This window comes from Salmo trutta, chromosome 33, assembly GCF_901001165.1.
Source record: "Salmo trutta chromosome 33, fSalTru1.1, whole genome shotgun sequence".
NCBI classification, from domain to species: Eukaryota; Metazoa; Chordata; class Actinopteri; order Salmoniformes; family Salmonidae; genus Salmo; species Salmo trutta.
The window spans coordinates 17,892,826-17,905,372 of NC_042989.1; the positions used below are offsets into that span (position 1 = coordinate 17,892,826).

At 40.3% G+C, this 12,547-nt stretch overlaps 1 protein-coding gene across 2 annotated transcripts in view; it reads left to right on the top strand.

The window, feature by feature from the left end:
• Positions 1 to 6,326: 6,326 nt before the first annotated feature.
• The window catches only part of LOC115172542 (reticulon-1-A), a 50,362-nt gene continuing 44,141 nt past the window's right edge, over positions 6,327 to 12,547 (top strand). Inside the window, exon 1 of one of the 2 annotated variants that reach the window (XM_029730090.1) lies at positions 6,327 to 6,800. In XM_029730090.1, the coding sequence (XP_029585950.1) occupies positions 6,578 to 6,800 (223 nt within the window). In that variant the 5' untranslated portion in view covers positions 6,327 to 6,577. The remainder of the gene's footprint in view (positions 6,801 to 12,547) is intronic. The other variant, XM_029730089.1, reaches the window with a different exon arrangement.

Consider the following 12,547-nt stretch of genomic DNA (forward strand, 5'->3'; position numbering starts at 1 on the left):
TGTTTGGCCATAATGACCATCATTATGTTTGGAGGAAAAAGGGGGAGGCTTGCAAGCCGAAGAACACCATCCCAACCGTGAAGCACGGGGTGGCAGCATCATGTTGTGGGGGTGCTTTGCTGCAGGAGGGACTGGTGCACTTCACAAAATATATGGCTTCATGAGGAAGGGAAATTATGTGGATATATTGAAGCAACATCTCAAGACATTAGTCAGGAAGTTAAAGCTTGGTTGCAAATGGGTCATCCAAATGGACAATGACCCCAAGCATACTTCCAAAGTTGTGGTAAAATGGCTTAAGGACAACAAAGTCAAGGTATTGGAGTGGCCATCACAAAGCCCTGACCTCAATCCTATAGAACATTTGTGGGCAGAACTGAAAAAGTGTGTGTGAGCAAGGAGGCCTTCAAACCTGACTCGGTTACACCAGCTCTGTCAGGAGGAATGGGCCAAAATTCACCCAACTTATTGTGGGAAGCTTGTGGAAGGCTACCCTAAACATTTGACCCAAGTTAAACAATTTGAAGGCAATGCTACCAAATACTAATTGAGTGTATGTAAACTTCTGACCCACTGGGAATGGGATGAAAGAAATAAAAGCTGAAATAAATAATTCTCTCTACTATTATTCTGGCATTTCACATTCTTAAAATAAGGTGCTGATCCTAATTGACCTAAGACAGGGATTTTTTACTTGGATTAAATGTCAGGAATTGTGAAAAACTGAGTTTAAATGTATTTGGCTAAGGTGTATGTGAACTTCCGACTTCAACTGTATGTACTGTGTGCAATGGAACCCCTTTATTCATAGCATACATGTTAAGTTCATTGGACTGTAATTACACTAAAAGATGAGAAGAAATGCAACACCTGAAAAATACACCAATCATTAGAGTTCAGGGACAACTCATGAAACAAATGCTGTAATTTATCAGGAGTAGAGAGTATCAGAGCCCTGGAGACCACAGTGACAGAACTTGTGAAAGGTTTTTTGCACATTTATTACAAATAAAAAATGGAAATATCACATTTACATAAGTATTGTTAGCAGTTGATGTCATTCTTTAATAACACAGACCCCAAAGCAAATCAGGGGGAGGAAAATAGGTTAATTCAAAGAGGACAAATCATATGGGGAGGTAGATGGTCATTCTCCCCTGTCCTCAGAGATTCTCTCTCAGTGATTCTCTCTCCAGAATAAAAGGGACAGGATGTAGTTTATAACCCAGCCCTAGCCTGTGGTTGACCAATTAGAATTCCTTGCAATAAAACTGGGCCAATGGCCAAATAACAAGTACCCTATTTCAGGCTCAATATATAGACAAATTCCATGTCTCTAACCCATTGCTAATTAATTCCCTATTACAGAAAGAAAAACTATTTCCATTGATCGTTAATTATAGTCCTCTCGTCCTCTGTCTCTCTGTTGTGTATTTATCTTCCATATTTTCATATTGCATTCAGACCCTTTACTCAGTACTTTGTTCAAGCACCTTTGGCAGTGATTACAGCCTTGAGTCTTCTTGAGTATGACACTACAAGCGTGGCACACCTTTATATTGGGAGTTTTCCCCATTCTTCTCTGTAGATCCTCTCAAGCTCTGTCAGGTTGGATGGGGAGCGTCGCTGCACAGCCATTTTCAAGTCTCTCCAGAGATGTTCAATCAGGTTAAAGTCCGAATTCTGGCTGGGCCACTCAAGGACATTCAGAAACTTGTCCCAAAGTCACTCCTGTGTTGTCTTGGCTGTGTGCTTAGGGTCGTTGTCCTGTTGGAAGGTGAACCTTCACCCCAGTCTGAGGTCCTGAGCGCTCTGGAGCAGATTTTCATCAAGGATCTCCCTGTACTTTACACCGTTCATCTTTGCCTCGATCCTGACTAGTTTCCCAGTCCCTTCAGCTGAAAAACATCCCCACCGCATGATGCTGCCACCACTACGGGATGGTGCCAGGTTTCCTCCAGGCGTGACGCTTGGCTTTCAGGCCAAAGAGTTCAATCTTGGTTTCATCAGACCGGAGAATCTTGAGTCCTTTAGGTGCCTTTTGGCAATCTCCATGTGGGTTGTCATGTGCCTTTTACTGAGGAGTGACTTCCATCTGGCCACTCTACCATGAAGGCCTGATTGGTGGAGCGCTGCAGAGATGGTTGTCCTTCTAGAAGGTTCTCCCATCTCCACAGAAAAACTCTGGAGCTGTCAGAGTGACCATTGGGTTCTTGGTCACCTCCCTGACCGAGGCCCTTCTCCCCCAATTGCTCAGTTTGGCCGGGAGGTGGTTTTGGTGGTCCCAGACTTCTTCCATTTAAGAATGATGGAAGCTACTGTGTTATTGGGGACCTTCAATGCTGCAGAAATTTGTTTGTACCCATCCCTAGATCTGAGCCTCGACACCATCCTGTCTCGGAGCTCCTCAGTCAATTCTTTCGACCTCATGGCTTGGTTTTTGCTCGGACATGCACTGTCAACTGTGGGACCTTATATAGACAGGTTTTGTGCCTTTCCAAATCATGTCCAATCAATTGAATTTACCACAGGTGGACTCCAATCAAGTTGTAGAAACATCTCAAGGATGATCAATGGAAACAGGATGCACCGGAGCTCAATTTCAAGTCTCATAGTAAAGGATCAGAATACTTATGTAAATAAGGCCTTTTTGTTTTTAAAAACCTGTTTTCGCTTTGTCATTATGGGGTATTGTGTGTAGATTGATGAAACATTTGAATCCATTTTAGAATAAGGTTGTAACGTAACAAAATGTGGAAAAAGTTAAGGGGTCTGAATCCGTTCCGAATGCACTGTAAATCTGAGAGGAAGGCATCTCCTTAATGGATGCGATGGACATTAACATAATTAATGAGATGATATGAATCCCACTTGTTTGTTAGTAGGGGGTTTATCTGAGGTTTCATGAGAGAGGACCAACTGTTCCTTCACCTAAAAGCCATACTTGACTTGAAATACGTTGTAAGAAAATAGTCAAAAATGATGGATGAGACAAACAATTTCATGCACCATTTCGTGGAACCCCTCCTTCAACCCTACCTTGTTGATTACACAGTAAAAAAAGAAAACATGCAAATTTGACATAGACAATTCATGCAGCTCAATGAAATTAGTGTCTGAGTGAATGAAAATAAGTGTTTCTATTATTTGAAAGGGCAAGACTTATTTTACTTTCTTATTTTTCTTTCTTTTTTAAACCATACTTACAACTCAGGCTACTAAAGGATACATGCCACATTAAAATGACAAAGATGGAAAGCTTCAGATGAATTGTCCAACAGGTAAAATCAGCAGATCTTTTCTGAACTGCCTTAATAATACAGCTTCAATAGACAAAATGCATGGCCACTCTACCGTACAGATCTTTTAAAATCAATCCGAGACTGGGAAAATAGGAAACTATCCAGACTGACGGCCAATCAAACATAATAACCAATCCTTTGTTGGGTGACTGATTTCTACATTGTCGACTAGGATAAAGGTTTCAATGAAAATTCATTATATGGACAAACTGACAGCACAGTTGCAGTCACCAACGCTCTGAATATCATAACAGCCCAACCAGCTCTGCTAGGGCGAGTAATGTTCAGTGAGCTGTTATCTCATTTGTGTCTGGAATTAGCTAGAAAGTTAGCTTGGGTGCATGACTGCTGTTAGTACAGAACGCTCGGATCATCCATACATTTGATTGATTGATTGATGGGTGGGGATAAAGCTTAAGAGGGTGTGAAAGAAGACGCTGAATGGGTGTAGACAAAGTTTACAAGTTTATCAACTTTCATAACAAAATTATCTTCCCATTGTTCATCAACTGTAGTGTGTGATATACCATTTTGTAGCTCTGAGTCTCTACTTTTATCCAATGTAAAAAACACTATTTCAAATTTGACTACATAAGACTGATTTGAGCCGGTCGGTCACATATATATAAATGTACTATAGATTTGGCAATCAATATATTTGACTGAGGAGCAAGCCTGTAATTGACCATATGCAAAGGCCGTAGTCAAATATTAGATTGAGAAAGTGCAAAATTACAACTTTGCATTATTGAAAATAAGTGAATGCTTTTCTTCTTAACTTAAAGGAGCTAATCTTGTTCCCAGATAAATTCAGATTTTCAATGGCTGATATTAGGATCAGGATTTTCATGGCTGATATTAGGATCCTGTGAAAAAGTTAACAGATAATCAAACAATTATTATTATAAAGTATATCAAAGACGGAATCTGTAAAGTTTACATTGGCGAGGACCCTTCAACCTACCCATCTTTTCAATGTTATTGTCAGCTAGGTTCAGCTCTCATCATTTGAAGCGTCTTCAATCCCTTTAAACAGTTATGAAGAAAGGATGAGACATCAACAAAATGGGTGATTTCAACAAAACCAATCTATACAGATTATTAGGTACTTAACAAACACCACATGACACAGAAAAGCATCCATACCTCTCAGTAAATTATTCTTAAACCACATCACCTGTAGATTGACAAGTGACTCCAAATTCTCAATATCACTGATCTGATTGTGGTAGAGGTACAGCTTCTGTAGCTGATGGCAATTCTTAAATACAGAAATGCCTTGCAATAATGAAAATAAATACCCCCAAAAATGTTGGTATTAAAGATAATAATGCAAATCATAGCTAGATTAGTTATTTTGCAGACATTTTGGAGTCTTTTCTGAATCGAGAAATCAAAGATGGACAATATAATTCTGTTCTATATAGATACTCTTTAGATTAAACTCTACACACACATCTCCAAGATGTCATCATGAAGGAATGAAGAGAAACCTGGATCTTATTGTCAGCTGCCATTCCACCAACCAGAGCTCCTGAAACAGGGTACAAGACTCAAGGCCCTGGATGTGGCTGATATTCTGGCCTACCACTGTCAGCTGGCACAGCCTGGGGAAAAGGGAGAGTCCAACCATACCATACCAACCATACCTGAGAAGAACATCTCCAGGGATGTGATACTGTTACCATCCATAAGTGAATTCTCATAAGATGCCCTGTTTGCAATGAGTTACAAAAAAGGGTGTCTTCGATAGCCAAACTCTGAAAATTATACACAAGACATTTTGTGACAAAATTACACTCATCAGTTCTTAGATTTTTTGTTTATTTTTTAACCCCTTTTTCGTGATATCCAATTGGTAGTTAAAGTCTTGTCCCATCGCTGCAACTGTATGGACTCGGGAGAGGCGAAGGTTGTGTCCTCCATGCGTCCTCCAAAACACAACCTTGCCAACCCACACTGCCCGCTTAACCCAGAAGCACCAATGTGTCGGAGGAAACACTACAACTGGTGACCAAAGTCAGCATGCACTGCGCCCGGCCCGCCACAGGAGTCGCTAGAGCGCGATGGGACAAGGACATCCCGGTTGGCCAAACCCTCCCCTAACCCGGACGACGCTGGGCCAATTGTTCACCGTTTCATCTGTCTTCCGGTCGCAGCCGGCTGCAACACAGCCTGGGACCGAACCCGGGTCTGTAGTGACGCCTCTAGCACGGCAATGCAGTGCAGTGTCTTAGACCGCTGCGCCCCACTCGGGAGGCCCCATACCTGTTCTTTGATAACCTCTTCCTCACCATTATGTCTTTGCTTTTCACTCTTCATCATGTTTTTCTGTGATGAAATATAAGCAACTGTTGACCAAGTCAAGTAGCTCAAGTAAGGAACATTGCTAAACTTAGCTTGTATTGGGGACTGGCGGGGTTGTCTGAGGGTTTCAATTCAACAACTAGCATCATACTTGTGTCAGACATATGTTATTGCTGCTATTATATTTATGAAAACAAATTATAATTTGTGTGTTTATATTATAAACAGTATGCACATGTAGCTACTGTAGTATGCTCAAGCATGGTTTTGTCATCAACCCGAATCCAGGCAAGTGCGTCCCTTTGCTCAGGAGCCATCTTAACTTTTTCGTTGTACTTTTGATAAACCCCACAGGAGGGCGCTACAGTGCTAGTAATTTGAGAACAAACTTGCATGAAGAACAAATGAAATGGTCCCCCTGGGTATTTGCATAAGAGTGAAATGACTTGCATCCATAGGCTACTAACGTGTAAGCGTTAAACTAAAATAAAAATACAACAGCGTTGTATGTTCAAAAATTTTACAATTTGCGTTAATAATTTAATGATCTCACAGCAAACCTGACAAATATGCTTCAATAAGCTTCAAGGTCTAATGTGTATTTTATGTATGCGTTACTCATGTAAATATACTGTGTTGACTTCCATAATATATTCACACACTTTTATAATAGTCACGCTGACTGCCCCAAATAAGTGCCAACCATAAGCTACACAGACATGACGTCAGCATGGAAGCGCTGAACTAAAACAAACCAACCTCACTCACTTGTGCTCTCGGACTGGACCGCGCAGTCATTAGAAATTTGAAATATCAATTTAAGCATACATTTGTAAATCCAGTCAGCTTTCAAAGCATAATTTCCTGTTTATTACTTAGATCAACCCAATATCCATTGTGTAGCCCGCGTTACAGCTTGTGCCTCAGTGCCTGTTATTCTCGCGCAACCTGAACCTCTCCCTAAAAGCATGTCTTCGAAGCCCGGTGACGAACTAGGTTCGGAAGGGAAATGGTTTGGGGACGATTGTGAAAGAAATGGCCTATTTGGAAGTACACCACCTCTGTTTGATGAGCTACGTGAAGATTTAAAACCGAAAAGCAGGGAAGAGACGAGCGACCTGGATCAACAATTCCACAAATTTGAGGACGATGGGAAAAGGCCTCCCGTTGCTATGGAAACTGCATCTACAGGTAAGACGGTTTAGCAATAACATTTATCAATAACATTCATCTTATCATGCATAGCCTATACTTACATTTCTATAGATCTACGTAGTGTGTAATTTGCATTTGGCTGTTTACACATCGCATAGCGGAACATGCTCACCCAGGCAGCCTTTTGGGGTGTACTATGAGGCGGTCTGAAATAGAACCTTCGTCATCGCAGAGTACCAGGCGTTCTGTACCTTCTCACGAAGTCTGAAGTTTAGGAGGTCGAATCATGGTTTGGCTGGGAAATGTGCTTGAAAGTGCAAATCTGGTAATGGAGTCGGATTCCTATTAGTGGGTACAAAATAGAAGAGATTTGTATAAAATGCAATTCACAACTGTGTTTATTTTCGACTATGAAATCTAGGTCTACATAAAATTGAAATGAGTTTCTCAGAGAAACAGATCAACAGAACAACAGGCACTCAATGGCCTAGACATTGGTCTATTTATTAGGCTACAAACATTGGTAGGGTACAGTCCTTTTAGTTTAAGTTTTACATTATTAAAGCTTAGAACAACATACTGGGAAAAATAGTTGCATAGCTATATCACAAATGTTAAACTGAAAGTTTCTGAATATTCTAACAGTAATACCTTTCAGGTGACTCCATAACAGTCTTTTAACTGAAAATGTTAGCTCTCCCCTGAAGATAAACAGGTCCTGGTATAGGCCTAAATTTCAAAAATAGCCCTAATTGTTTGTTTATAAAGGCAGCCTGGCTGGGATACAATGTGTCACTCACAGCCTAATCTTATCACTGCCTAAGCTTGTTTAGTTTATTAGGATCCCCATTTGCCACTACACCTGCAGCAGCTACTCTTCCTGGGGTCCACACTTTTTTTTACAAATACATGAAAAAGTACAGAACAGTTATAGACAAGAACATCATAAGATTCAATTTACACGCTATTCATATGAATATTGTTATACAGTACAGTTACATTAGATGATCTTTAGAAAGAGGAGAGGCGCTCTGATACAATATGTTTTTGAAATCTATTTTTTAAAGCTAAACTTGCTTTTTGCCAGAGTAACCTCTGGTGGCAGAGCATTCCACAATGACATAACTGAGCAATGTATTACATCTGGTTTTGGTTTGGGTACCGTGAAGATAGCCATAGTGGCGTGTCTGGTGGGTTATGTATGCATTTCTGTTTGACGTTTATGCCAATAGATTATACAAGTGGTTAGACATTTTCAACATACACATGTTTCTTAAAAAGACAAGAAGAGAAGAAGTCAATTTCTACTCAATCGAGAGACTTTCATGCATGTTGTTAGTTCCATGTGTGCAGTTAAGGGCAAGGCGTGCGGCTTTGTTTTGAGCCAGCTGCAGCTTTGCTAGGTCTTTCTTTGATGCACCGGACTATGTTACCGGACAGTAATCAAGATGCAACAAGATCAGAGCCTGAACAACTAGTACAGTTGATCTTTCTATAAAAAACACTCAAGAAAAAGCTTCAAACTGTAACCAGGGTAGTTACAGGCAGCACAGTAATGAAATCATCAACATTTATTGATCACATCTTTACTAATGCTGCAGACATTTTCTTTAAAGCAGTATCCAGACCCATCGAATGTAGTGATCCCAATATAGTAGTCATATCTAGGAAAACCAAAGTTCCGAAGGCTGGGCCTAATATAGTGTATAAGAGGTCATACAATAAGGTTTGTAGTGATTCCTATGTTGTTGATGTAAAGAATATTTGTTGGTCCATGATGTGTAATGAGGAGCAAACAGATGCTGCACTTGACACATTCATGAAATGGCTTATTCCAGTTACTAATAAGCATGCACCCATTTAAGAAAATGACGGTAAAAACTATGAAATCCCCGTGGAGTGATGAGGAATTGAAAAACTGTATGGTTGGGAGGGATGAGGCAAACGGAATGGCAAATAAGTCTGTCTGCACATCCGATTGGCAAACGAATTGCAAATTGAGAAATCATGTGACTAAACTAAATAAAAAGAAGAAACTACACTATGAAACAAAGATAAATGACATTAAGAATGATAGTAAAAAGCTTTGGAGCACCTTAAAGGAAATCTTTAGAAAAAAAGGCAAACAGCTCTATCATTCATTGAAGCAGATGGCTCGTTCATCACAAAACCGACTGATATTGCCAACTACTTTAATAAAATTTTCATTGGCAAGATTAGCAAATTTATGCATGACATGCCAGCAAAAAACGCTGACACTACACAACCAAGTATATCTGACCAAATTATTAAAGACCAGCATTGTAATTTTGAATTCTGTAAAAAGTGAGTGTGGAAGAGGTGAAAACAATTGTTGTCTATCAAAAATGACAAGCCAATGGGGTCTGACAACTTGGATGGAAAATTACTGAGGATAATGGCGGACGATATTGCCACTCCTATTTGCCATATTTTCAATTTAAGCCTACTAGAAAGTGTGTGCCCCTAGGCCTAGAGGGAAGCAAAAGTAATTCCGCTACCTAAGAATATAGTACAGCCCCCTTTACTGGCTCATATAGCCGACCAATTAACCTGTTACCAACCCTTAGTAAACTTTAGGAAAAAAATTGTGTTTGACCAGATACAATGCTATTTTACAGTAAACAAATTGACAGACTTTCAGCACGCTTATAGGAAGGACAAGCACAGCACTTACACAAATGACTGATTGGCTGAGCGAAATTGATGATAAAAAGATTGTGGGGGCTGTTTTGTTAGACTTCAGTGCAGCTTTTGACATTATCGATCATAGTCTGATGCTGGGAAAACTTATGTGTAATGGCTTTACACATCCTGCTATATTGTAGATAAAAAGTTACCTGTCTAACAGAACACAGAGGGTGTACTTTAATGGAAGCCTCTCCAACATAATCCAGGTAGAATCAGGAATTCCCCAGGGCAGCTGTCTATGCCCCTTACTTCTTTCAATCTTTACTAATGACATGCCACTGGCTTTAAGTAAAGCAAGGAATAAGTTAGTCCTAAATATTTCTAAAACTAAAAGCATTGTATTTGGGACAAATCATTCACTAAATCCTAAACCTCAACTAAATCTTGTAATAAATAATGTGGAAATTCAGCAAGTTGAGGTGACTAAACTGCTTGGAGAACCCCTGGATTGTAAACTGTCATGGTCAAAACATATTGATACAACAGTAGCTAAGATGGGGAGAGGTCTGTCCATAATAAAGCACTGCTCTACCTTCTTAACAGCACTATTAACAAGGAAGGTCCCACAGGCCCTAGTTTTGTCGCACCTGGACTATTGTTCAGTCAGTCGTGTGGTCAGGTGCCACAAAATTGCAATTGACTCAGAACAGGGCAGCACGGCTGGCCCTTGGATGTTCACAGAGCGCTAACATTAATAATATGCATGTCAATCTCTCCTGGCTCAAAGTGGAGGAGCGATTGACTTCATCACTACTTGTATTTATGAGAGGTATTGACATGATGAATGCACCGAGCTGTCTGTTTGAACTACTGGTGCACAGCTTGGACACCCATGCATACCCCACAAGACATCTCTTCACAATCCCGAAGTCCAGATCAGACTATGGGAGGCGTACAGTACTACATAGAGCCATGACTACATGGAATTCTATTCCACATCAAGTAACTGATGCAAGCAGTAAAATTGTATTTACAAAACAGGTCCTGCCTTGGCAGCAGCTAATGGGGATTGATAATTAATACAAATGCAAACAGCATATACAGTTGACCGGGGCAGCTCAACAGTGCAGAAATTTGACGAAATGTGGTTGTGACTGTGCCACGTTGAAAGTCACTGAGATCTTCAGTAAGGCCATTCTCCTACCAGTGTTTGGCTATGGAGATTGCAAGGCTTTGAGCTCAGTTTTATACACCTGTCAGCAACGGGTGTGACTGAAATAGGCGTTTCCACTAATTTGATTCCGATTCCACATACTTTTGTATATATATATAAAGTTGAAGTTGGAAGTTTACATACACCTTAGCCAAATACATTTAAACTCAGTTTTTCACAATTCCTGACATGTATTCCTTGTAAAATTCCCTGTTTTAGGCCAGTTAGGATCACCACTTTATTTTAAGAATGTGAATTGTCAGAATAATAGTAGAGAGAATTATTTATTTCAGCTTTTATTTCTTTCATCACATTCCCAGTGGGTCAGAAGTTTACATACACTCAATTAGTATTTTGAAGCATTGCCTTTAAAATTGTTTAACTTGGGTCAAACGTTTTGGGTAGATTTCCACAAGCTTCCCACAATAAGTTGGGTGAATTTTGGCCCATTCCTCCTGACAGAGCTGGTGTAACGGATTCATGTTTGTAGGCCTCCTTGCTCGCACACGCTTTTTCAGTTCTGCTCACAAATGTTCTATAGGATTGAGGTCAGGGCTTTGTGATGGCCACTCCAATACCTTGACTTTGTTGTCCTTAAGCCATTTTGCCACAACTTTGGAAGTATGCTTGGGGTCATTGTCCATTTGGAAGACCCATTTGCGACCAAGCTTTAACTTCCTGACTGATGTCTTGAGATGTTGCTTCAATATATCCACATAATTTTCCTCCCTCGTGATGCCATCTATTTTGTGAAGTGCACCAGTCCCTCCTGCAACAAAGCACCCCCACAACATGATGCTGCCACCCCGTGCTTCACGGTTGGGATGGTGTTCTTCGGCTTGCAAGCCTCCCCCTTTTTCCTCCAAACATAATGATAGGCATTATGGCCAAACAGTTCTATTTTTGTTTCATCAGACCAGGACATTTCTCCAAAAAGTACAATCTTTGACCCCATATGCAGTTGCAAACCGTAGTCTTGGCTTTTTTAATGGCGGTTTTGGAGAAGTGGCTTCTTCCTTGGCGAGCGACCTTTCAGGTTATGTCGATTATAAGACTCGTTTTACTATGGATATAGATACTTTTGTCCCTGTTTCCTCCGGCATCTTCACAAGGTCCTTTGCTGTTGTTCTGCGATCGATTTGCACTTTTCGCACCAAAGTACGTTCATCTCTAGGAGACAGAACGCGTCTCCTTCCTGAGCGGTATGAGGGCTGCGTGGTCCAATGGTGTTTATACTTGCATACTATTGTTTGTACAGATGAACATGGTACCTTCAGGCGTTAGTAAATTTCTCCCAAGGATGAACCAGACTTGTGGAGGTCTACAATTCTTTTTTTCCTGAGGTCTTGGCTGATTTCTTTTGATTTTCCCATGATATCATGCAAAGAGGCACTGAGTTTGAAGGTAGGCCTTGAAATACATCCACAAGTGCAACTCCAATTAACTCAAATGATGTCAATTAGCCTATCAGAAGCTTCTAAAGCCATGACATAATTTTCTGGAATTTTCCAAGCTGTTTTAAGGCACAGTCAACGAAGTGTATATAAACAGCTGACCCACTGGAATTGTGATGCAGTGAATTATAAGTGAAATAATCTGTCTGTAAACAATTGTTGGAAAAATGACTTGTCATGCACAAAGTAGATGTCCTAAATGTCTTGCCCCCCAAAAAATTGTTAACAAGAAATTTGTGGTGTGGTTGAAAAATGAGTTTTAATGACTCCAACCTAAGTGTATGTAAACTTCCGACTTCAACTGTAGTGTACCTCTCCCCATCTTCACAACAACTTGACTATGATAACTGACCATCCAATGTTACTCCTAGGGGTTCAGCTTCTTCAACTTGTTCAATGTTCACACACTTTATGCACAACTCCAGTTGAGGTTTAGGTCTAAGATAATGCTTTGTACCAAATACAAT